This window comes from Poecilia reticulata, linkage group LG11 (assembly GCF_000633615.1).
Source record: "Poecilia reticulata strain Guanapo linkage group LG11, Guppy_female_1.0+MT, whole genome shotgun sequence".
NCBI classification, from domain to species: domain Eukaryota; kingdom Metazoa; phylum Chordata; class Actinopteri; order Cyprinodontiformes; family Poeciliidae; genus Poecilia; species Poecilia reticulata.
In genome coordinates this window covers 10,191,035-10,217,322 of record NC_024341.1, presented here as the reverse complement: position 1 = coordinate 10,217,322, position 26,288 = coordinate 10,191,035, and the positions used below count along the sequence as shown (strand labels likewise).

At 41.6% G+C, this 26,288-nt stretch overlaps 2 protein-coding genes and 1 long non-coding RNA gene across 5 annotated transcripts; 1 reads left to right on the top strand and 2 right to left on the bottom strand.

The window, feature by feature from the left end:
* The first annotated feature begins 16 nt into the window (after nucleotides 1-16).
* On the top strand, nucleotides 17-2,720 carry LOC103472193 (uncharacterized). The gene is made up of 2 exons (XR_534820.1): nucleotides 17-1,074; nucleotides 2,137-2,720. It is a non-coding gene; the product is annotated as an uncharacterized LOC103472193 (long non-coding RNA).
* On the bottom strand, nucleotides 2,678-15,251 carry hoxa3a (homeobox A3a). 3 transcript variants are annotated; one of them, XM_017307546.1, is made up of 4 exons: nucleotides 14,956-15,251; nucleotides 12,523-12,577; nucleotides 8,409-8,997; nucleotides 2,678-4,387 (listed from the first exon to the last, which is right to left on the bottom strand). In XM_017307546.1, exons 3-4 carry the CDS (start codon nucleotides 8,878-8,880, stop codon nucleotides 3,576-3,578), a joined length of 1,284 nt encoding a protein of 427 aa, XP_017163035.1. In that variant the 5' UTR covers nucleotides 8,881-8,997; nucleotides 12,523-12,577; nucleotides 14,956-15,251; the 3' UTR covers nucleotides 2,678-3,575. The 3 variants fall into 3 exon arrangements, with proteins under 3 accessions (XP_017163035.1, XP_017163034.1, XP_008419864.1); XM_017307545.1 differs by lacking the exon at nucleotides 14,956-15,251 and adding an exon at nucleotides 14,066-14,918; XM_008421642.2 differs by lacking the exons at nucleotides 12,523-12,577; nucleotides 14,956-15,251 and adding an exon at nucleotides 10,650-12,509.
* Nucleotides 15,252-19,276: 4,025 nt separating this feature from the next.
* On the bottom strand, nucleotides 19,277-22,533 carry hoxa4a (homeobox A4a). The gene is made up of 2 exons (XM_008421644.2): nucleotides 21,002-22,533; nucleotides 19,277-20,530 (listed from the first exon to the last, which is right to left on the bottom strand). The coding sequence occupies exons 1-2, from the start codon at nucleotides 21,429-21,431 to the stop codon at nucleotides 20,175-20,177; spliced, it is 786 nt and encodes a 261-aa protein (XP_008419866.1). The 5' UTR covers nucleotides 21,432-22,533; the 3' UTR covers nucleotides 19,277-20,174.
* Between the last annotated feature and the right edge of the window lie 3,755 nt (nucleotides 22,534-26,288).

Genomic DNA, 26,288 nt, shown 5'->3' with positions numbered 1-26,288 from the left:
GGGGGGGGGTCAAATGGGCTAACCTAGCCTAAATTAAAAAAAAAAAAATTGTTTATAAAAAAAAAATAAAATGGATGGAAAACCGATACCTTAAACATAACTTCGGTTTTCGGCGTATTTCAGGGGCTAAACCAAAACAAGAATGGACAAACCTTAAAAGGCTTTTATAGGGGTGTAGTGTTTGGAGCCATGTGACAGTAGCATTAAGGCACATTTTTCGTTCATTCCACTAAAACGTCGAGCTCATAAACCCGTGATGAAACAGAATCTCTTTTGATGACTCAAAGCAACCACGATTACTGCATTCCTTTAAAAGCAGCGTTGGAAATAGTTTTGTTTTCATGTCAGGAGCGCAAAGCCACAAGGCTGCATAAAGCAAAGATTTATTGGACGGACATTGCCACACTTGCTTGGGGGAGGGAGGGCAGGGGGGGAATGAGCTTCTCAATGTATTTCTATTATCCTTCCTACCTGAAATGGTCATGGAGCAAGCATAAACACTGTTACAATCGACCTTTTTACAACGAAATCTATTTGCCAGCGTTATTATGCTGATGGGAATGCTATTGAGCTGCTCTCTTCCCTTGTTCGTGCTCAGTTTCATATGGCTCTTCTAGAAGAATCTGTAAAAGCCACATTCAGGAAGTTGCTCCCTGTTTATTTTTATTATTCGTCCGGAAGTACGTGGGGTATTTTCGTTCACAAAATATATATCTGTATGTGGCTTATTGAGTAAGAAGAGGGGAAGTGGAGAAGGAGAAGAAGTGGAAGGCCTCTCTCTCAGTTTGTTGCTTATATACCAAACAAAGAGTCCTGGAAGCCTGTGCGCGATCAATCTTACTCGCCAAAAGGTCTGACAGCTCGGTGCCCTCACAACACATTTAAGGCTTCTAACTCTCCCCCGGATCAAATGCAGCCAGGAAGCGCCGAGAAACAGTGGTCACTCAGATTAGAACCGGTTTCTGCTCGCACTGGTAGTCTGTTTGTCGCTGGAGGGATTTTTTTTTTAAGAACAAGGGGAAAAAAGGAATCTGGTCACACAAGATGCGACCATTTCCTCTATAAGAGCCATCGGTGAGTATGTGGTGAAGCTGGCTTCCCCACCTGGCTTTTATCTTTAAATTATTTTTTGTTGTTATTGTTTTGTTGTTATCTTTTTTTTCCTTTCTTAAGACTTGCATGTCTGCGAATGGACCTGTAGCGAGTTGCTAAGAGAAGAGACTGATGGCTATTTTGGAATTGCGCGCAGGCTTTGTATCCACGGACAGGAGTGGGTGGCGGCATTTAGGGGAGCCCGTTGCGTCCCACACACTTATCTTTAGAGCAGGAGAGATTTAGGGCGCAGTTTCCTACGAATGCAAAGAGAAAACGCCGTGTGCGCTCAATTTTGAATTTAGACACAATTTATTTGTGCGCTACCTGCGTCTGGCGCATGTGGGTCAAATCGCTGTCCTGCTGCGTAACGCGTGTGCATGTGTGTTTCTGTCTTGGATACAGAAATACTCATAGTTTTGGCCCTTTTTTCCCCCCTCGGTGACACATCATGCTTCAATTGTTCTAGGTTTTCCTGCTAACCATATGTCAGGGCTGGTAATGTTCGTGCCCTCTGATATCAATCATGTTAGGTTGAAAATGAGAGTTGTGTGTGTTGGTTNGGGGGGGGGGGGAGGCAGAAGAAAAAATACATTAACGCGAGCATATATTGTGAGAAATAAACAAAATCCATCAGAGGTTTGTTGTGGGTAAGTATCTTGGCACACAGATTTATTTCGAAGACCTTCTGCATTCAACACATTTGCTCCTGGATTGCGTTTTGTATTGTAATTAAAAAATATATAATAGAATTATTACAAGCAATTAAAAAAACTGAATTATTTGTAATATTTTAGTTTGGCATTTAATTTTGAAGATAAAAATATTTGCAGCCATCTATGTCTAGCACTCGTTTTTCCTCCAGTCGTGATGTGGCCGGTTTTTTCGCATCAAAATCTGCACATTTTCAGGGTCTGATTGAATAAATAAAGTCCTTGATTATTGTACTTTAGACTGCTTCCTATGTGAGCGGCGTTTGACTGGCTTTACACATAGGCGGGATTATTTTTAAACGATTTCTCATTTGGCTTGTTGTCTCCGCAGAACCCTCCACGAAGACCCGGGTGACATTTTTATTATTATGGATGTGCCCACGCAGATGAGAGAGACGCGCCGGGAAAGAGAAGGGGGCCCACCCTCAAGGAGGAGAGAGTAAATAGATCAAATGTTGTTGTTTTTTCTTTTTCTTTTTTTATCTGCGAGTTGTTCTTGTTTTTTTTTTAAATGAGATCTAAAGCGAAGCAGTTTTGACTCTTTAAATTATTTTTAAAAATTTCTGGCAGGACTTTAATTTATGAAATTTACTTCTTGTATATAATATATGTAGTTTTAAAAGAGCGGTGATTTGATGCTGCTTTACCTATGAATCCATACCATCGTTGATAATCCACTTTTATTTTTAGATAGATATAACAGCGCTATGTGATAATATAAATGTGAAACTGCTTGCGAATTTTAAAATTAAAACGGGTGAATCTGGTTTTTTTGTTTTTTTGTTGTTTTTTTTTCATTTCAATGCCTTTATTTGTTTCCTCGAACTGGAGCAGCATGGAATGTTTGACATCGAGAAGAAGGAAAAAAATGATGATGTGTTTTGCCTTTTATTCAATAAAGAAACTGCAAACGTGTGTCCTTCTTTCCACCCTTATTGCATGACTGATTGGTTTCTTTTTCATTCGCTGACAAAATTGAAACACCTCCTCGAATAATAATAATAATAATAATAATAATAACAATAATACTAAGAAAGAAACAAATTGGAAAACCTGCAATCTAAGTGACATGGCTGCATATATGGGCCGAACATGGCGCTAGTTTCTCCACCAACCTTCTCCCCTTGCAGACAGAGATGGAGGGGCGTCAAATAATACTATTGGAGTCTGAATAAATAACATTTAAAAAGTCCAATGGAACAAAACAGAAGCAAAAGGGGAGGCTGTGCAAGTTCATGACCCTTTGTTTTAAATGTAATCTCCTCACATTCCCAGCTCCTGGCTCTTAAGGTTCTTTTTGTACACAAGTGCAACAGAATGCAAAAAAAAAAAAAAAAAAAACATCATTCTTCAATTGCGGATAAATAAAGACGGACAGTTTCACATTGAAAATGAATAACATGTGTTCATAATACCCTGTTTGAGATTTTAAAAAGACGTTTAAAAAAAGGGAAACGATTAAATAATCCTATGGATATGCTATGCCCTTCTTCCTTCCCTCCGTTCGGCTCTATAGACACTCTATGGTACATAAAGGTCTTGGTCTTGGTGAGACAATGACACAAGCAAATAGAGGAAAATTCAAGCAAGTCGTGATTATTTGTCCTACGCTACTTCACACATGAAACTATAGAGAACACAAACAAACAAACAATAAAAGGCAGAAGGAGAAGGTGGGAGCCATGAGGAGGCGCAGAAACAAAGCAGGGGGGATATGTCTGGAGCTTGGATGAGACAATGGGGCGGAGTGATCCAGGCTCGCGCCGCATGCTACAGATGCGTCAGTTTGGGCGCTTCCTGGATTCTTCCCTGAGAGTAGTGCGGCGTTAGGTCCGTGTACGTCGGCGTCGCATCACACACGCCGTGATGCTGACCGCCGCTGTTGCCCATCGTAATCGCCCCGTTGTACTCCATGCTCGCGGACGGAGGAGGCGGGTGCGGGAGGTGGGTGAGACCGAAAACTGAGGCCCCGGAGCTGGGCACAGAGTCGATGTAGCCTCCGCCGACGTAGACAGGGCTGCCCTGCATGTGCGTGCCATAGTTGCCGTTGCCGTGCAGGGGGTGGTGCGCGTCATACTCGGGCGTGGCCGAGTCCGTCCCAGGGTACCTCTTCTGGGGGTGTGGGCAGCTGTTGAGGGAGTTGCTCAGAGGAGGGGGATATGACGTAGCCATACCGTACGCATTTTGATGAGTTTTATTGTAAGAGGTTGGAGACTGGGACTCGTACGGTACACTGTTAACGAGAGAATGCATAGAGTTGAGGTATCCGCTCCCTCCACCGCCGCCCCCACCGGACGGTGGGCCTGCTGGGCTCCGGGGAGACTGTCCGCCCGGAGACGGCATCATCCCGACGCCCTTCTGATCCTTTTTGTACTTCATCCGTCGGTTTTGGAACCAGATTTTGATCTGTCTCTCCGTGAGGTTAAGCAGGTTGGCCATCTCCACCCTCCTGGGCCTGCACAGGTACCGGTTGAAGTGGAACTCCTTCTCCAGCTCCACGAGCTGCGCGCTGGTGTAAGCTGTCCGGGCCCTCTTTGATGCCGCTGACCCCGGAGGACTCTTGTCTCCTGGGCAACTCTCCACTGTCAGGGAGAAGGAGAAGGAGGGCGTCAATCAGTGATCCATTATAGGCACACGGAGAGAAACACAGACGCGAGACACAGGAGAGTGAGAGTGGGAGCAGAAACTGTGTGACAACACATACACTGATAGTGAAACCCTGCAATCAGGAGGGGCGGTGGTGGTGATAGAGCTCTTTACTAGATAAATATGCCCATTAAAGTACAGTTTTTCATCTCCTAAGATTTGCAGCCAATGTGGAGCAAACATCTCAACATTTTGATAAATCCACCCCCAATGTGGGGGTTATCATCAGGGGACCACAAGACAATTAACAATCAATGTGCCTACATGTGCAATCACTAACCAGAAATGCAATAGCAAAAAACTGGGTCACTATCTGATATGTAACCCTGGTTTCCTACACAAAAACATTTTGACCCTCATGCTGCCCCGAAAGTCACACCGCATAACAGGCGCATAATGCAAGCACAAGCATTTATAGATTCTTCAGGGTGTATAAAACTGCTCATCTTGCCCTCGCTGATAAGCTTTAAGAGGCTAGTACTTGCCTGCAGAATCCTAAGGTCATATCTACTTGCAGTGGCAGCCGGCCAACACTTAATAAATTTCACTACCTGTCTCCTAAACCTGAGGTGGGAGGAATGCAACATGACATAACCTGAGGCGTAATGATATTGCACAGATGAAAGAGAAGTCTGCACACATGAGAAGAAGAAATGGCTGTTAGCTTAGGCTCAGCCAATATGTGAATATGTGCATGCAGGCCCTGTTAGGATCTGGCTTAGTTTGGATTGGTTCTAAATGGTCTGGCGCTCCGAAAAAAAGAAAAAAAAACAGCTTTTTATACGAGATCCACATGGTTTGAATACAAAATAAAAACAAGTACAAAACAATTCAGACATCATATCTCAGCTGGTTCTTAAACAGATGTGATGCAATTCAGTACAAACTGAGCAGCACATGATCCATGCAGGTCCCAGAGTTTTTCCTTTGTCAAAGTCATATAAGCAGTAAATGTGAGGTCACTATCCAAACTAAAAACAATTAATTATGGAGCCCATATTTCAGCCCATTTCCCACCCGTATGAGCCCATATGTAAATATTGGCTGTGGAATGGAAGACAAAATGCTGATTAGTGATAAATATTTATGAATTAATTTCTAATACGTTAATCATTTCTTCATCTGCACAAAGAATAGCACTGTAAAAAAAATGGAAGCAGGGCCGGTTTAAGGAGGAAGTGGGCCCCTGGGCTAGACATGGTTTTGGTGCCCTGACCACACAGATTCCTTTGACGCAAAGTACAATAAAATGATTCAAGGTACTTGTTAACTTCAAGGTTCTTAGTGTCTCAGGAACTATTTAATGATTTGTTTTTGATTCTTTCTAAAATGTTTCATATAGACACAGTATTCTTTCTCGTAATTTCTTCCCTCATCTGCACATAAATATTTACCCCAAATGTTATAGTAACAGTCAATGCCTAGTATGTGGCGGAGTCAAATGCAGTTACCAAAACAAAAAGGGGGGTTTGGAATATGCCTTTAAGGCTTGGTGTTGTTGAGCCTCAGGTGCTTGTGGTTGACGGTTAGGGTGTGTGCTCTTGTCGTACCTGGAAATGGGCACTTTGGAGTTCTAATAAGTATATAAAACAAACCCTGAGAAAAACCCTGAAGTTACTTTTTTGACTGGAACACTTAGTTATAAATTATCCAATATGTTTTGTTTTGATTTGTTTTTCAAACAAAACATAGCAAAGTTGCTTAACTGTTTTTAGCATTTTTTACAGTAACTCATATAGAGCGAATAGCACTGCCCAATATCTAGATTGTGAGACTCTTCTTTTTATTTTCTGTGCACACAAATACATTACGGTTTTTGCTTGTGTTGCTAATGCTAATAAGCATTGACATGCTAAAAATAATCCCAATGAATATTAAATGTACATCTGGAACATGCACAACTCTGGTCAATTTTACCAGAATCAACTTTTGAGGCCAATCAAAAAGCCCCATAAAGTTTGTGCTTGGTCTATGACATCATCATTTTCAACAGATATTCAAGAAATCAAATTGTCACTTAAATATTAGTTCATGCAATTTCTCTTGCACTTTAAAATACAATATTTACAAAATATAAATTTCTTTAAAAAAAAATATGGAGCCCAAACGTCTAATACCCAAGCATTAGACATTTGAATAGAGGGCGTAATATGTGTGTAATAGGTTATCGCCTCGTCCTGTTACTTTTCAAACTCTCTCTGAGGCTGCAATTACTTTTGAATTTTTAAGTGCTTTTAAGACCATTAGAGGCTAAATTTGTACAACTGAAAATATAATTTGGCTCAGTGAAAAGAAAACATTTGCAAGCATTTGAGACTTCAGATCATATCTTCATTGTTCTTGTAGAAAATGTGTATTAATGCCATATCCAGACCTGTCGAACTGACTGTGAAACCATAACGCTTGAATTTCAACCCTTTCTATAGATTATCACACAAGGTGTACACCTGAATACTTAGTTTGGCTCATTACCATTTCTGAATACCACTCAGATCATTGTAGTTTTGATGCTTTTACCTACAATGTGCTGGAAGGACAACTTTCTTGATGTGCAATTTTCAAACTCACACAGGAACCACATAGGACTTTGAGCTTCAACTGTTTCTGAAGACCATTGCTAACTTAATACTTACACCAGAATTTTCAGGTTGCCTCAATGCATATTGTATTGCCAATATAATGTGACAATACATCCGTACATCCATAAACAACTAACTCCTTAATGTTGGAGTTAGTGTGCAAAATTGTTAAACTTATACTGAAAGCACATAAGTGCAAAGCCCATCTTTTACAAAATCAGTGGAAATGTGTCTTATGATTTATGTAAAGTTCTTCTAAAATTTATTAGAAAAAAAATATATGAAAGTGCAATGTTGGTTTGCACTTTATTAACTGGCATGAACGTCAAATTAATTTCTTACACAGCTCATAATTTGTTAAATTCAAAAAGAAAAATGACTTTTTTAGTTCTTAGGATTTAAATCAGCCAAAGAGAGATTTAAGCAAAGAGACTTGGGATACATAAACAAGTTATATGAACATAAGGAGATGCCTCATGTGAATTACTGTGTTCTGTTTGCTCAATAATGTCAATAATGCATCAAATGTGTTTGAAATGTAGTAGATTACCAGTTTTCTACAGGCAAATAAGCTGAGATATGACTTTGTTTTTAACTGAACCTGAGTGACCACATCCTTAGTCTCAACAGATCTCATCAGGATCATCGCTCTGTGCATGGAAAAGGTTCATTAATTAAGCCAAAATATAAAACCTATAACTATAATCGTTTTATCGTTATCAGCATCGTTTTATTTTTTGTGAAAAAATAAAATAAAATAAATAACTGCAAACATGTTTAACATACCAGCCACAATATGTACAGCAGGTCATGGGAAGAGGAGCATCTTTAACGTTTTTAGGTTGGCTCTGAGTAAATACCCCACCCCTCCTCTGGCCTGCCACTTTACCCCCCAAACACTGACCCACTGAGTTTCCCCTCTAATCAAAACAGCAGGACAAACTGAAACAACTGTTGTGTGTGTTTGTTTGCTGTCTCTCCGGGAACATTATGTGATCAGTGGAGATGTGTGTTTACAGTAGGGACAGGTCAGCTGGAGGGCATGGGGACAAACAAAAGGAGGGATCTGCTGCTTTTCCCCCCCGCCATCCGCCGCCTGCATTTATGCTGAATGATGTTGGGATATTAACAACATCAATAAAAAAGTGGGCCAATCGTCGCAGGATGCGGCTTCATCAAATGATTTGTTACAGCAAATGGTTCACCTAAAATGCCACAGCTCAGAAAATTAAACAACGTGACCTTCACAGGAAGCAAACTAATACTTTGTTGCCGTTTGCTCACCTCCCTGCAAACCCTTATACCTGCCCACCCCGCTCTACCACCCCCGTGTATTGAACGTAACTATCAGGGTTTGTGTGTCCGCGGCAGCTTGTACCTGAACTGGAGCTACTGGAGGGTTTCTGCTTGGTGTTCTGACGGGACTCTTTCATCCAGGGGAAGATCTGTTTGTTGCGGGTACCGGAGGTCGGGGAGCCGGTCTTGGCTGCACCGGGCTGGCCGGAGCCATTGCTCGCGTCTTGACTGACTCCGCCGGGAGACTGCGAGGGGGGAGGCGGTGGGCCTGACACCGGCACCGGCGCTTGATGATTGCTTTCGGGCAGAACCTTGGCCTGCGCCGCCTGAATGGCCCTGTCGCAGCCCTCCGCCACCATCTCCCCTGGCTTCTGCAGAGCAACGGAGCCGCCGCCGGGAGACTGCAGGGAGCAGGCGGGTCGATGGTACTCGCTTTCCACATGAGAGGCCCTGGGATATTGGACCTGATTGGCATCATAACCGAAGCCATTTGCGCTTTGATACGGGTAGCCACTGTAAATTGCGGAGCTGTCGTAGTAGGTCGCCTTTTGCATCTCGCCGTTTCCCAATATTTATTTCAGAAACTGACAGGGTCTTGACACCCTCGTAGAATAACATTGGCACCCCGTGGTCACGTGACGCCTCTCCGCCAATGGCCTCCTCGGGTGAACCTAGGGTTACAAGAAGCACTGTGAGGAGGAGAAATGGTGGCGATCCATCTTACTTTTCAATACAGACCTGACACTGGAGACTGTGGAGGCAAGATAGGGCCAACAGTTCTGTGGACTATTACCGTTTACCTTATGGCTTACACAAAAGCGCACACTAACCTTGCATTACCATCTGTGCCAAACAGCATAACACGTTTTCCAAAGCATTCAAATCATTTAAAAAAAGCCTAACAAGAATCAGGGTGACAGTTTAAAACTCTGAGCCGAGAGGGATAAAGGGAATATAGTTACAGTAGAGTTTATAGGGGGAAAGTGCCTGCTGTGGAAACGGCTTGTTAGCGGGCTGCCACACAGGAAAATAATGTTTCTGTTGCAATATTATTCTACCAACCGGGCTGTCAACAGCATATCTAATTTCCTGTGTAAGCAGGTAAAAGACATTCACTTTTTTTTCTTTTTTTATAAAATTCTTTTTCCCAGCTAGAAAAAAATCCTTCTGGAACAGTCAGAGAAAATTCGGATATATTTTTTTCTTTCTTTCTTTCAATTTTTTTATTTTTATTGCTTGTTGCAAGATAAATGAAAAAGAGGGCCCGAGGAAAACCTGAAAAACCAGACGGGTATCTCTGCGCTCCTATGACCACGGTGAGAACTTTTTTTTTTCCCTTTCAGGGACCATAATAATTTCCTGCCGGCTCCGTCGTTTTGATATACGAGTGGCCGGGAGCGCCGGGCCCGGTTAAAGGAGAAGCCCGGTTGTAAAGCGGAGAAGAAACCCAGGGAAGACACATCTACAGCCTGCTGCTGTAAGAGCGGATCCAGTAATAACACAGGAATAACAAACTGTTTATCCAGCTACTAGTTTTCCGGTGGTATTGTTTTATAGCCTGAGATAATAATAATAATAATAATAATAATAATAATAATAATAATAATAATAATAATAATAATAATAATAATAATAATAATAATAATAATAATGTTAAAATAGATTTGCTTCTGTTTAGTCTGTATTATACATTGATACGCTTCCGTCTCCTACAAGGAGTTTTTTTTACGTCTAAATATCAAATTTACAGTTGTATCCACAAATATACAGTTATATTTTATTCTATTTATCTGTTTATAAATAATAGTAAATATGTAGCTATCAATATCACGACAAGGTTCCTATAAACTACTAATTTTCTCAGTATTTATTTATTTTTTATCTAAAGCAGTCTTTAGTCTGGGATGCATTTGTTAAACATGCGCAAAAAATAAAAATAAAATAAAATAAAAGCAGGACCTATACTGCCTGGCACACCAAAACACAAATAAGTCCAAAATGAGACCCCATGTTTGCTTTCAACGCAGCCTAACTGCGGATTGAAAGACGTTCTCTAATGACCGGTAAAAGGCATAAGGAGGCTTCTCCTCTCTGAATCTCCCTGCGAACCATTGCGACAGTCATAAATGGCAGAGAAAAGAGAGACAAAAGGCAGACTTGAGCTGTGCTGCTGCAGGAAAAAATCCGTCCGCCTGACTATGTGTGTGCGTGTGAACTCTTCCTGAACCGAGATCTTAAGTCGTACGGTGATAAATCACCGCCGCGACACACAAACTCCACCATTTACAACCGAAAGGGGAGCCTATTTCTGGCCCCTGCTTACCTTGTCCTCTCACGATGAATGCAGAGCGGCGGGCAATATTTTCTCATTCAGCGACGAAATCGATCAAAGGCAGTAATCCAGAGGAAGAGGGGGCAGGAAAAAAAGTTTTTAAAGGCAGCGGGGCTGACTGGGTTGAAGGAGCAGCGGCAGACTGCGCCCTGCCATGCAGGCAGGCATTAGCAGGCACAACACACAGGAGGAAAAAAAGAAAAAAAAAAAGAAAAGGGAAGAGCCAAGAGAAGACCCCCTTTCCTTTTCTCTCCTTACTCGCCGAGATTGCGAAAGCAGGCGTGAGCAGTCGGGTCAGCGCGATAAGAAGAGTTATCTGCTCCCATGCTTGCAGGGTAATGGACAGGGCTTCATGGCAATATTAACGTCAGCCAAGGCTATGCTTGACTATGAGATCCTTCAGCAGTTACCATGCAGACACCAGTGAACTGCCCCGAACCAGAGCGTCACCGTAGACAAGAAAAATTATGCAAATGAAGCAAGCGCCTTGGAAAGCCAGTCCAAATCAAGTAGTTGCCTCTCCTCCTCCTCCCCCAACATCCCAAATGAGGTAGTCCGTCTAGAAAATAATAACGTTAATAATGTCTCGTTACTAATGCGCTGTCCCAAAAGGTGTTTTAGGTCATTTTCTTATCATTTACCCCGCGTTCTAGATAGAAGTTATGAATACAAGGAGATTTTCGGAATAACAAAGGGATACCGAGAGCTGCCTTTCCATTTTCATAGGAGATAAAAGCGCTTCTATAGGCTCCTTAATCATTAACCTACTTTTCTTCTTCTCTTTTTTCTCTCTCAGAATTTGCTGTTTTAGCGCAAGGACGTACAGTTCGTTTTCATTTCAACGTGAACCCGCTAAATATGAAGGAAAGCTGCAGGGCAGTCAGTGCACGTTCAGACCAAAGCTCCTAAACATTAAAGGAAAAAAAAAGAAACCCACAGCAGTTCGAGCACGGGGATGAAAAATGGGCAGAGGTTTCAACACCAAAAAGGCCAAAGCGGGAGGACACGCAGCGTGGAGCAGAGGAGAAGAAGGGAGCCGGGGAATCCCTCTGCATGGTAATGTTTGCAGCCAGAATGAAAGACTTGATAGAATTAGATTTATGACTCCCCTCTCAGCTGTAAACACGGCCAGCAGCTAAAGCTTCTCCGCTGGTTTTCAGGCTGTGGGACAGAAGCATTTCGGTGACACAATTAGAAACGTAGAGAGAGCGCACGCAAGGACGGCGTGGGAGTCTTGAGTGGGCGAAAAAAAAAATCACACTTTAGGATTTTTTTAAGCTAACTTCGCCTTTTTCTTTCACAAAGAAACTGCTACCACTTTGTGTAATTATTTACTTCATTGTTCTACGCTAAAACGCTGATTTGGTCCTTTTTTTTTTCTTCACCATTTGGCCCGAGGAGAGGGTTAAAAGGTCGAGCGTTATAAGAGCAAAAAGCTACATGGGAAAGGTCGGGGGTTGGGGGTAAAATTTTAATAAAATAAAACGTAAAACCCTCTTTGCAGCAGGCTGTAGTGGCTCCAAGCAGATGGCTTTCGCAGAAAGTAGTTTAAAAAAACCAAAACAAAACAAAACAAAAAAAGCGAGAAAGGCAGCTCTCCAAGAGCCGCGATTCCCCTCCGTCACTTTTATGGTGACAAATTACACCACAAAGACAAGTGGAAGAGAAGGAAATATTGCTCTCGCGTTGGTCATATTGCTACTACACGGAAATATACAACAAGCCATACATAGACTGATTCTGCTTCTCTGGCCTTGTGAGCGCACTGGAAAGGCGCGCGTGTGTGTGGTACTTATTAGAAATTGAATAAGGATATCACCATCAAGCATTCATAACATAAATCAATAAAGATGTATGGACTTACCGAAGGCAGCTCAGGGTGTTTCCGAGACTGGGCCTGAAGTTACTCGGCCGGATTTCTGCAACGACAAAAGGATTTCCCCCCCTTTTCTTTAGTAACTTAAAGCATATTTTTACATGTTCTTCAACGGGCTTATGTGAGTTTTATTTTGTTCTCTCTTTTTTTAGACTAATTCAGAAATGTTCTCACATTTAAAATACACTAATGTGGATTTTGATGTTATTTATTTATATTTAAAGCATAGATGTAAAAGACGGGGTTTCTGTTTTATTATTCGTTTATGTTTGGGCGCATAATTCAACATAACTCTTTAGTTAGAACAGTGAAATGGGTAGTCGTGTTTTGTCTATTAGTCGGGAGGAAAATTCTAACTTTTTTTTATTAAAATAGGTTAACTTCGGATTCGGTTTGAGAAATTCCATAAAATGTTAAACAAACAGACAGAAAAAAGGTTTAAATATAAAGAGGAACTGATGGATCCCAAATTAGGCCTACATTCTTAGGTTTGGGGGAAAAACGATTTAACATATGCTTGGATGAAAATTGTTATAATATTATGCAAAAAGAAAAAAAAATGATTTCATTTTTGAGTAACTCTATTAGAAAAGGTTGCAACGATCAGAAGCCTATAATTCTCAAGAAATATACACACATATGAACTCCTTCAGATAACGGATGTATGAAAGCCCAAGCCATGAAACTCTTCTTTTTAAAACTGATCAATTTTGCGCATAGCTACGAAAACACATATGGGAAAATAATAATAATAGTAATCGTCCTGTATGCAAATAACGTGTTTGTTGTATCTCCTCTCGCAAACGGATCGAACAGTCATTAGCTGGCGCTCACCACCTTCCCAAAGTCCCTGCGCCCATAAATCAAAGCCGGAGCGCCGTGACCTCAGCGCGGCCGCGGCGGTCCTCGATGGCACTCCGTCTTCCATTATATCCTCATTTCCCCACGGCGGAGCAACACAACAACTACCCCAACTGCTCCCCACCAGCTACTTCTTTTTTTTCTTAAATCTTCTTCGTCTTTCTTCTCTCTCTCTTTTTTTTTATGGAGAACGTCTTGATGCATCGTTTACGCACGGGCGCGGAACATAAACCAGCTTAAAGAGATGGGGCTGTTTAAGTTTTATGGGACAGGTTGACACCCTGAACCGCCGGCGCGCTCTTCTGTCTGGGTGTTTGCTGGAAGTCGGGATAAATGGAGTCTTTATTTACTCACACTGGCTTATTTGTCCAACAAAAAAAGGCTTCTTCTGTTATTTATTGTGCTATTACGGTGTAATTGTTCCACTCGAATTATTTGTGCAGTTTTTATATTATACAGAACGCATAAAATAGGTTATTTGGACCAAAAAATATGACATTTATTTAGGTTAACTTATGTTATGCATATTGACAGCTTCTTCAAATTTCTTGCGCTGCAAAAAATGAAATAAAAAATAACAAGGAGACCCCTCCCCACACCCCCTTCACTGACTGACCTCTGTCTGGCGTAGCAATAACTCACGACAGTAATGAACAATCGGCGGAAATACCTCAAAATAAAATCCATCCTCCCAAAGCTCGGGCTCTGACTCCGTCCGCGTGGAAAAAAACACATATCCGTCCGTGTACAACAGAATACATCCACAAAAACCAGAGATCCTTCTCTCCTCTTCTCGTTTGCTCAAATCGGCTTTTCTTTTTCTGGATATTCAAAAAAAAAAGAAAGAAAGAAAAGAAAAGAAAAAAAACCTACAAAGCCAGGACTCCCCTCCCGAAAAGTGGGGGTAACCAGCATATAATCTGCATCATATGGCCAGACCGGGGCTCCGGTTTTCTTCCCAGTGCCATAACACCGCGCGGTATTATGCGCCCTGCTCACGTGACGCAACGTCAACTTAAATCCCCTTTTATTTGAGCCCGTGAATCATTAATGGAGGCAGTCATTGCCCCTGAGGAGAAACGGATCAGGCTTGTAGAGAGAGGGGGGAGAAAGAAGAAGAGGAAGAAGAAAAAAGAGAGGGGCTGTGTGATAGTGCAATGTATCTGGCTGAGGAGCGAGCCTCTCATTGAGAAGCAGCTTTTCCACGTGTCGCCCCATTCAGAGGGGAGAAATGGGGCTTTTTCTGACACTTTTAGAGCGCCATATATTTCGCGCCTGTTAGCGGCCGAAAGAGCAGCAGAGATTCGAGCACATTTTGCACGGCGGAAAGCTGTCCGAGCGCAACAAAACAAAACGCTCTTTTAGCTTCCTCTTTATTCTACCACCACCTCGCTTTGCATGGGTGTATTCCACGGCGCTCAACTCAACACCGCCCCCCCTGTTCTCATCGCGACACTTGTACATTAGTATATACCACTTTGTCAGCCTCTGAGCCCCCCCTCAATCAGCGCGGCGCACACGCTGCAGGGGTAAATAGAAACCAAACGTTGCCACATTTACCTGTCACACACGGAGAGGCTGTGCGTCCCGGTGGTCGTGAGGGGCGCCTGTCAGTCAGCGGTGGGCGGAAAGGAAAGGTGAGGTGACCAAAGAGAGGCTGCTCGACCCTGCTGGTCAGTACATGGATCCCCATTAAACTAACATGGATCAACTCACTCAAGCTTGTGCGTAAAATAGTTTTGGAGATGAATAAATAAATCAAAGAAAGTATTTTTTTTAAAGAGGCAGGTTCACGCACACAGAGCGTATGTGGCCAAAAGCCCGTAGCCCGGAAGAGATTCTCTCCTGTCGGCGCCGTTTGGCGCTTGTTTTCCGTCAACACCGAGCAGCGGGCGTGGAAAAATCCCCACCACAACTATTAATCACTCGAGTCGGACAGAGGCTCCGTCCCACTCCCTGCATTGAGGCTTTTGTCCTCTCCGACTCCAACTCTAATGGCAAACTTTTCAAGTCAAGAGCAGAGTCAGATGCTGTTTCTTCACTTTTAGTAAAAAAAATAAATAAATAAATCTATTCGCAACGAACGTGGACGCGTCAACAAGTTTCATGATGTGATTTAGGACCAAAATTTTCACGGGTGTCTTTTTGCAGACCCAGACTGATGTAAAGGCTTGTGAAACTGAATGACCGTGCCTTGCAGGATAATCCCACCCTACCTGTCGCCACCGCACCTGAACTTTCCCCTGACCCGTGCAGAGTTGAGTGGCAAGTCAGACATCCAAGCATCGACTTTGGTAGCATTTAAAAGCTCCTCTTTAATTTCTTAATTCAACAAGCATTCTAGCTCATCGCCATTTTCTGAAACTCTTTAATTGATCACGTTTTTTTCAAAATCAAAATAACACAAATGTTCCCAGATGTATTTCCACAAATCAAGCCTCCTTATCTCTGTCAGCACGGAGAGGAGCTGCAGGCGCAGAGACCCCCTGGATGTCGGCCAGACGACTGGCCATATCTTCCCACAATGTTGACACTCGGAGCTCTTAACAGCCAGGCTTGGGTTACCGAGCCTCTCAGCCGAAGATAACTGCTGCACTGAGGTTTACATCGGCCAACATCAAGACTAATGCGAAATTCAACGCCTCGAGCTGAGTGGAGCCATCTCTAATTAACCCCAGACAAACAGTGCAACCAACGAAGACCGAAGAAGTGTTTGCTTGGATGTGGTTGTAATAAAGCAAGTTGGATTTCCTTGTAAGAAGTGGCTCTTTATTATCCCAGAAAATTTGTTAGTGACCGTTTTTGTTAGCAGAAACTCTGTAATAATAATAATAATAATAATAATAATAATAATAATAATAATAATAATAATAATAATAATAATAATAATAATAATAATAATAATAATAATATTATTATTTTTTTAATTTAGTCAGTTTAGTTGTTATCTTTGCAGTTGCTTTGCAATTTCCTAATTGCATTGTTATACACCATCACAGTCAGAGAATAAGATGAGATGATTAGAGTCAAAATCTTTTTTTTTTAATTATGAAAACAACATAGAAACTGTGGCATGAGTTTTAGGTTTAGTCTCAGTTAAAGACAAAAACATATAAATGTATATTTTTAATTCTCTATGCCACCATAGTGTGAAACAAACCCACATTTCCACAGCTTGTGTTCACCCAAACTGTGAAATAGATAAATAAATACCTGCACGAATGAATAACAACAAATGGTCAGGTAGCAAGAATGTTTTCCAGCACTATCATCCCTTCAGATCAATATTCCTTTGCGATTTGCATGTATGCAAAGAGTGGATACATGGATGCATGCTTGTCAGCATTCACCACACAAAACACATACTGTGAGTAATAATAATAATAGTGTAAAATTACAAAATGTAAACACTTCATTGAGTATTATTTAAGAACTTTGAGCAACAGTCAGATTGAAATAAGATCCACACCTGGATCTATTTGATCACCGCCGCAACTTACTCAGAATGTAGATATGTTGATAGGCTCGACATGCAAGTATTTGAAAATTTGCCACGTTTTAACCTACACTGGTAGATTAACACATAAGAGCAATAAAACTCCCAGAACGATCTACAATTTTTGGGATATTTTACGCATTATCCTCGTGACCCTAAAAAATGGCTAGAATAAAACTACACCAATTCTACTTACAAGTCATGATGATTCTGCCTCCTGAAGTTCTGTCAGAGGAGAAGAGATCTGACTCGCACCTTGCAGAGCATCACTTCAAATGAAATTAAGTCAGATTTTCAGATCTATTTCTGACCCCCTGGGGCATCCATTATTCAGCAAGTCACGTGAACAAGAGTAGATTAAAATTTCAGCACTCTGAAAGTGACCTCTATTTGAGAATCAAAGACTTGAAATGCGTAATTGAACTATATATTTGGACGTGTGCATAAAGTACGTGCCAGTCAGGCCGAGCGTCATTCTGGAAGCCCACAGTCTAGGAGAAATTTTCTGCAGCAAAAAAGTAGTAATATTTTCAGATTTGTTCTCTCTCTCTCTCTCTCTCTCTCTCTCTCTCTCTCTCAATAAATGTGGTTAGGAGAAAAAAAAGCAGTTTGTTTGTGTCCGTTGTACGTTTAAATTAAATGACAATTTACAATTTATGCTCTGTAAACCCATAACCAATAAACGTGCCGACGTATTTATGGGCTTTAAACCAACACATGCCAACACATACTAAAATTTATGCACCCCAACATGAAGAATCTCAGCATGTTTCTGCTCATGTGCGCCCTCTCCTCCGGGCCCTGCCAGCGCTCCCTCTGTGATAATCTGCACATGCACAAGCGCTGTCTCTTGGAATAATTTTGGGAAAATTCATGGCTCAGTTTCACACTTAAACACGGTTATTGTTTGGCACGCCGTCTTTGGATAAATCTCAAATGGGCTGACTGAGGTCTCAGCGCTGATGTATGGTCTGAACATTGTGTGTGTCGAAAGGTCAGGGGTCAGAAGAAGTGCTCGGAGCCCGTGATTGGCCAGTGGCTGCCGCTGTCCCCTGGCTGAACTCTCTATTGTTTGGACGGGGCAGGTAGTGACCACCACTCACACTCTTGGTGTTGTAAGGTTGGCTGAGTTATCATTGGAGTGGCAAAGTTGGAACAATATGTGTGGCAGGATATGCATAGCAGTTCAAGTTTGGTGTTTTTACCAAACATTGTAAGTCCAGGATATTTTTTCTGGTCTTTGTTTTAACCTTGGAAAAATGTCTTTGCCCCATATTTAGCCAAAAATAAAAACTTTCAAAATAACGAATGGACGGTTTTCTTGAACTATCCCTACCACATTTAAACCACATTTAAATATCTATAAACACATTTGCTATCACGTTTCAGCTTGAACTTTTCAACATCAACTTTTAGATGGAAGACAATTCTGGCATTTTCTGTTTCTATTTGATAAAATCAAAACATCAACAAACAAAAAAACTTGCTGTCAGCTAATACTGCGTGGACTCGGATCATGTGTTTCTGCCACATATCTTCCTAATCCAAGAATAGCCGCACAACATGCCATGCACGTGCACGGATTTGGATCTGAGACAAGCGAGCGATGAAAAACACAACAAGAAGATGCAAACACATGTCTGGACGAAAGAAACAAGACGGATATTAGCGTTCACACCACTAGCAGTTGCACTCCGAAAGGAAAAAAAGAAACAAACAAACAGCACTGCGCATTGATCTCCAAATTAAACCTCAATGCAAATGCCACAAACAGTTAGAAAAGAAAAACAATTATTTAAATAGGGTCGTGCAGGAATAGCGTCTTAACACACACAGCAAGGTTTTCAAAAAGGACTATTGGCAAATAATCTCATCAGTAAAGTTCATGTTTTTGTTGAATAAATGTAGAAATGACAACATCGAATTTTGTGTTAATATCGTGAAACCATAGATGAAATGTAAAATAAAGAAATAATAGTAATAATAAAAGTCCGTTGATGTCAAACTGTTGTTTCAAGGTGTGTGTAGTTTTTTGTTTTTTAATTGACTGATAAAAGCCTGACTTTCCGCGTTTCTGTTCAGGCTAAATTTGGACCGGACATGAAGGACAAACAAAAGTCAATTTTTTAAAATTTTTGGGGGATAGCAGATGCCCACGGGATATTTTAATATTGGATAGATCGCAATATTTGAGCGTAGAATGAGGAAAAATATTAATATCTAAATTCCGCCTCCTAATCTTTAATAATTAATAACGATTATCAAAAAAAAGGATCTTTTCGAGTTCGCTTAAAACCGCGCGTAAACGAAAGAGCGGCTTTGAAAACAGGCTGTTGCGCTCAAGTGAAATCAATACTGGCGATGACAAAAACATCCACAACCGCGTCAAGCCTCGTAAGTGGAGCACATATTTTATTTCACAAGGACAGGTTTAACCTACACTATATAGCCTACATTACATTGGTCATTACTGAGACAGCACATACAAATATTCACAGTTTAGAACACAACACAGCATAAGGACGCACGGGAGCACAAATGAATCTATATGGACTTTGTGTACAACACCGACAGAACTTGACACGAACAAAAAAAATCGCCCTTTTCCCTCATTGTGCCTTCATTAGGTAGGATTTGTCTATGTACATTTGATGTGAACGTCACCTGGACTATACATTCAACAGTAAGAACCAACCCAGTCAAACACACGAACTACACTGCTGCTCCTCTGACTGATGCCACCCCCTCCCCACCCCCCACCCTACCTAAAACAGCCCCTTCACCACCCTAAATAAACAGGCATCTACAGAGTCTCCTAAATATCTTTCAAGTATATTAGAACTTTCCATGAGCAATGGTCATAAAAACAATAATAATCGTAGAGAACGTATAGAAAAAAATGACCACAAACTTACTTTCACCTGACTCAGTTTTAACTGCAATGATACACACTTTGTGATCCAAGTCCTACACGTCTGAATGTGCATTGGATTTTTTTTTCTTTGTTTATTTTTTTTCCTTCCTTCCTTCCGTCTTTTCCATCCGAAACCAAACACTTCAGTTGCCACCGTGGCAATTAAAGGTGATTTTTCAAGCTTATATGAAGAGGGGGGTGGGGGGAGTGAGGACGAAATGGTGTACAAAGGACGTGGCACAGGCCCAATGTGCAAGCTTACAGAGATATAACACCATGAGTGTAAAATACTGAAAATCGGTCCATCGAATTCCACATGTGTTGTTCGCCATCTCAGTCTGGATTATGTGGGGTCTGTTATTCTGGGCACTATAGACCAACTGTGCACGGCGTTGGGACAAGCTGCTGGCCTGTTTTGATCTGCTGCTGTTGGTGCTGCTGCTGCTGCTGCTGCTGGGCCCCGGAGGCTGAGGAAGAGGCCGACCCGGATGATGAGCGGATCTTTGTGTTGGGAAGCTTGTGCTCCTTCTTCCACTTCATCCTACGGTTCTGGAACCAGATCTTGACCTGGCGCTCGGACAGGCACATGGTGTGCGCGATCTCCACCCGCCTGCGCCGGGTCAGGTAGCGGTTGAAGTGGAACTCCTTCTCCAGCTCTAGAGCCTGCTGGCGGGTGTAGGCAGTGCGGGACCTCTTGGGCACCCCTCCATTGTAACTGGCATTGACTGGGAGACGGGAAAAGGGGTGGGGGGCAGTGGGAGGCAGGTGTTACATGCAGGTTTAAGAAGGCATTATTTGCTTTTTTTCTGCATTTTTTATGTGTGCCCACTGCACACGCATATTGCATAATTCGTGCGCCACGTTTTCTGCAACCGGTTTCTAAACTCTCTTCTCCTTAACGGAAGAGAATGTGTACAAGCACTCGCATCCAGGGACACATCAAAGCTTAGGAATGATTAACAAAAACAGCAGGGCGGAATATAACACTTTGGCTCGCCTCCAGTGCTAGAAGGTAGTTTGGGTTAAAAAGCAACAAAGGCGCACGGCCCCAGACAGACGAACACAGGCAATAAAATTTACGAGGGTCCTTAATTACCGACCCTGCTGCTCGATAGTCGTAAATTGCTGCTGTAAGGGCTGCTACTAGTGCTGCCTCAGTGGGCTCATGCTTGTGTTTCCCGTGGCTTGGAACTCACCGTTGCTAACGTGAACCTTTTTCATCCACGGGTAGACAACCGGCTCCTTGCCCTTCGCCACGCCGGGGTACACTTCACCGGCGAGGCTGCAGTCTTTGCTCCCGTTTGCCCCTGCGCCACCGTCTGGCGCCGCGGAGAGGCGAGCGCCGTGACTCTGTGGGACCGGCTGCGGCTGTGCGTGGTGTCCGTCGCCGAAATCGTCGAGTCCTGCAGCGGCGGCAGCTGAGGGGACGGTTCCGTAGTCATAGCCCGTCTCCGCGTAGCCTGACCTCGGATAGGATTGCTCGTCGTGATGGGGGAAGCCCGTATCCTTTGGCCGCTCGTAGTAGTCGCCGTGGCTGGGGATATATCCGCTCTGCTGGTACTCGTCGCATGGTGGGAAGGAAGGCTCGATGTAGTTGGAGTTTATCAAGTAGGAACTCATGGTCATTAATTTGTGAAGTGCAACAATACTAATTTTTATCGCGCTGTCGTTTTTCTGATCTCCACAAAACCCTCCTACTCCCCCCTGTCAAATGTACAAAGTTGTCGGGTCACGTGCGAGGAGGCCACCAATCACCGCCTGTCCTGTGGGCATCATGTAAACAGGAACCAATGGAAAAGCATGGCACTGGTACCAGCAGCAGCGCTCGGACTGGCTTACGTTGGTGTTTTCCTTATTAAATCACAGCATATAAAGCAAAAGAAAGTAATCTGCTAAGTTGTTTACTGCAAGAGTCCGAACTTTGGTGGGTGAGGTTCAGCATCTCAGCTGAAGCAGAATTGAGTCTAGTCGTGCAACCTGGTGAACATCAGTGCTTGAAACTGGAATCTGTTGCATCCCAAAGATGCAACACAGATTTTAAATCAGAGCACATCAAAATCATCATGGTTGAAAAAGAAAACAAAAGATGTCAAAACCCTCGACAGTCGTCACGGGTTTGCGCATCCTTAAAAAACTGGCACATGTCTTCTGATTCACGCACAACACGTGCAAGCAACCTGGAAAACTCTGCTTTAAAATATTTTCAAATAATGAAAATGAAAAAACCCTCTAATCTGTCGACCCCAATGTTTCACCTCAATAGTTTGCTTAAAAAAACAAGAAAACGGCCCTTTTTTTGTTTTGTTTTATTTGTTTGACAACATGATGGAGAGTCTACATAGCCATATTTTGCAGAGCAAGCTTGGCTTGTGCTGAAAGCGTGCAATGCCGTGTGTCGAGTTCTATTAAAAGGCAAATAAATTTGTCTAACACTTAAAACATTTGATTTGCATGTGTAATACAGCCAGACGCCAAAGCAAATATCCTGCAGAAGCATTTACGGAGAGCTGCACGTCAGAGCTGAAAGTGTCCGTGCAGTGAGGACGACCACATATTTTACTTGCAATAATGCCCCTGAATAAACTTATGCATCACGGAAAGTCATTTAAGAAGTGCAAACATAGCCTCCAAAATTTCTACCACAAAAACTCAAATAGTTTTCTCTGTTCTTAGTTTCATCAAGTACTGCAATATTTTTTTTATTATTTTTATTTTTTTTATTTAGTTAGTTTAGTATTGTTGCGGTTGTTGCTGTTAACAACAACAATGGCAATAATAATAATAATAATAATAATAATAATAATAATAATAATAATAATAATAATAATAATAATAATAATAATAATAATAATAATAATAATAATTTACAGAAATATACTTTGAAATTCTAAATTGTTTATGTTTCATTGCGATACAAAAAATAATTTAAAAAAATCTGATTATACAAAATAAAAACAGAAGATAAAAGACATGTTGCATGTTTACAAGGACGTAATGAAACGTATGTCTGACCGTGCTGTTCGCCATCAGCCATCATGTTCACGTCCAGTTTCCGCTCCTTATCCGAGATGACCCTCTGTATCCGTGTTCCTCGAGGATGCAACAACAGCAGCAGCTCCTCTCGGATCTGGTCCACCTCGACAAGGCCTCTGCAAGAGAGAACCAGAAGGGGCCCACAAAACTTACGGAAATACTGAAAGCTTTCTTTTCTTTTTTCTCCTTTTCTCTCCCTATTTTTTTTCTGTTCTGCTGCTGCTCAGCCTCTCTCCTATTCTTTTTTTTCTGACGCTCCCCTACACAGAGATAACTTCTGCCTGACCCCGAGGTGACACCGTTTCCATTTTGTTTCTGATTAATCTTGCCCATTGACAGTCTTTGTTAAACAACAAGGCGTTGCCCCCTCTTTTTTTCCCAAAGAGGCGACATTTTCATATCTGTTAGACGCGGTGACCTGGGGTTCACCCCGGACTTGGACTTCAGTTTTGCAAGGCTCTCTTTTAGCTCTTCAGGGGGCGCGCTTCAACACACAAGGAGGTTCCTCAAGGGATTTCTTGGTAACACGTTTGCAAAAATACTTTATACGTTCAGACGTGAGGATATGAAATGCATGTGAATGAAGGGTTTTCTGGTGTTTTCCAGAGTCCTTATCTTCACAAAAGTTGCAGATTTTTGGAATAGAGCGCGCTGAGAACAGCCAGGCCTGTGCGCACTGAGCCAGAGCTGGTTAAGTATCCATCCTAACTCATTGCAAATGGCATACTGGAGATTCACTGCGTCCTACACGGCCGCAGAGACCACCTGAGAGGCAATGTGTCAACATAATGTCGGCGGGTAAGAAGGCTACACATGATATCTAAATTCACACTCTGCTGGCTTTCTATTCTAACACGGGTCCAGCATAAATATAGAGCTGGTCAGCTAAGCCGTTCTCCACTTACAGTAAATTAAGCCGACAAGGCTATAGGAGCGACTGCGAGTTTTACAGATGATTCTACTTGTTGCTGTTATATACCTCGGACACCTTTATTAAAACGTCATTATTAGAAAAAGCGTAGGAATGAACAGCTTCAGATTACTCCTGCTATCTACTTCAGGCCTGCCGCGCAATGGCTCCTGGAGACGTTTGTGCCAAAATGCAAGAAAGAAAACTAATCTGCTTCCAGTCCCAATGAAATCGAGAGCATGTGATAACACGCTCGTTATCCGCGCAATTTTCCACAAGATTTAAAACTGAAAATCACGCCTGAAACCGCAACAGGCTCGAGTTGAAATTTCAGCTTTCACAGCGAATGGGTTCGAGGTGTTGGCTTTCCGGGCGCATATACACTGCGAAGTGAAGGTCGAGTCAGCCCATATATATCAAGTTGACAGTATACAGTAAATTTGGATTATCAGAGAAGTGCTTTGAGATGATGGTGACAGATTGTGTATGGCTCTCACAAGGTCTTCTGTCTGCATGGGCAAGAAAAAAAAATTAAAGAAATGCCATAGAAACATGCACAACTCACGTCTTTAAAGAAACATTGTGACTTGGGCTGGCATTAGTAACATAATCGTTTTTGCGCGGTATGCATGGCGTTATGACGTTTTCACAGCTTGGTTATTGCAGCAACAATTAGCTATTAGAGTGACTGACGTCTTTCCACAGCTGCTAGTTTTGATTGGACGCGCTGAGCGTTTCTGAAAAGTTTAACAAAATACTTTTGTCTGTTTGTTTGTTTGTTTGTTTGTTTGTTTCTTCCTTTAAACAACGCAAGTTATCTTTGGTGCAAACGATTCTGCAAAAAGAAAACTACCAAAAATACCAAATTCATGATTCATGAACTGATATTTTGATGATAAAATACATTTGACCGTACATGATGTTTATAGAACTCCATATTATCCGCATTATGCGTTGAAACTAATGAACTAATGGTCTTTTTTTAGGACGAACGTGTACAATCACAAGACGTGGAGCAGAGAACAACTAGATGCCACTAACTCATTAAGGGCACTTTAATTTTGAACTTATTTTTTTACGCAATTACAGCTTCTCAAAATTATTATGGAACATATTTGGACAAAAATGAACATTTTAATTGGTTATGAGACGCAAAAATAATCACTAACAATGTTATATGTATGGAATGCAATTCATTTTAATTCATAAAAATACCTAAATAAGAATAATTACAGTTTTTTTCCACTGTGGAATTAAGCATTCCTTTTCCGTTCATACCATGTTAATGTTACAATAAAGAATGTTCTATGATGTGGTTTTGTTCATCCTTTCCAGGTGATATAAGTACGACTGTGATTTCGTGGCATTAAAAGAAAATATGTTTTAAACGCAAAATGTGTGTCATCCATTCTCTGTTTTACTGTCTGCTAATTTTTTCATAATTGTGATAAATTGCGAAACCAAGGAATCTGATATGGAAATCAATAGCTGCTTTTGCTTGTTTACATTTTGAACCCATTTCTAGGACAACTTTCCAAACAGACCATCCATGCACATCTGTCTTATGTTCTGACTATTAAAAGTAGGTCGGTGATTTTTAATATTTAGGCCGGAAAATATATGATGCGAATTTTGCTTTTTACCCCATTTGTCCTATTTACTTTTTTTTAAAACAAAACAAAGACTATGAAAGTAAGGATTCTTCGGCCTATTTGATTAACCCTACAATATTTAGTCGACAATTTTTCAAGCTTTCTTTTCAGCGACACATTCAGAAGATAATACCCGTTTATTTGTCTGTTCAGTAATATATCGCCGGATACGCAAAGGCGGCAGATCACATTTGCGTTTTGCAGCTTATTTGATTTTATGTGCAAAAAAAGAAAAACAGTCTTTGTAGCTTTTTTCATCTTTCTCCCGTGTTTAGACATCAATAAACGTCATTTCTACATATTTTCACTCCCCAACGGATGTTTATATAAAAGGCAACGCCGTGTTTTCCCAGGTATTTTCAATAAAAAAATAAAATAAAATAAAACATCTCAGGGTGAAAAGGTTAATAACTATAACTGAATTAAAAATACGTATTTGGTGACTGGATGTTATTGCCTTTCGTAAGACAATACAATTAAAGCAAATGTCTGAAAAAAAATCTGAATCTGTTTGATACAACGCAAGAACAAAAACAGCAAACATCTGTGCCATTTCTAGTTTTTTTTTTTTTTCAAGGATTCTATTGAGCTGATCAGGAAGAGTGGGGCTAAATGTTTTTTAAAGGATCTGGGGGCTTATTCAGGGTGGGGGTGGAGGCCTTCTCATTACCCTGTGACCGGGTCGAGAGTATCAATCCTCAAAATGCAAATTTTGCCCTCGTCCCTAAACATATCAGATGCAATTTATTCAAAGGAAATTCACCAATCAGCCGCCCTAATAAAACGCCAAACACTCAATCTTGTTGCTGAGTCGGGGGAGAGACCCGTGGTGTGTGTGTGTGTGTGTGTGTGTGTGTGTGTGTGTGTGTGTGTGTGTGTGTGTGTGTG

Coding starts and splice junctions, on each gene's coding strand:
- hoxa3a (XM_017307546.1), bottom strand. CDS start 8,880: ATGCAAAAGGCGACCTACTACGACAGCTCCGCAATTTACAGTGGCTAC. Junction 4,388..8,408: donor CTCCAGTAGCTCCAGTTCAG/GTACAAGCTGCC, acceptor TCTCCCTGACAG/TGGAGAGTTGCCCAGGAGAC.
- hoxa4a (XM_008421644.2), bottom strand. CDS start 21,431: ATGACCATGAGTTCCTACTTGATAAACTCCAACTACATCGAGCCTTCC. Junction 20,531..21,001: donor AAAGGTTCACGTTAGCAACG/GTGAGTTCCAAG, acceptor CCCGTCTCCCAG/TCAATGCCAGTTACAATGGA.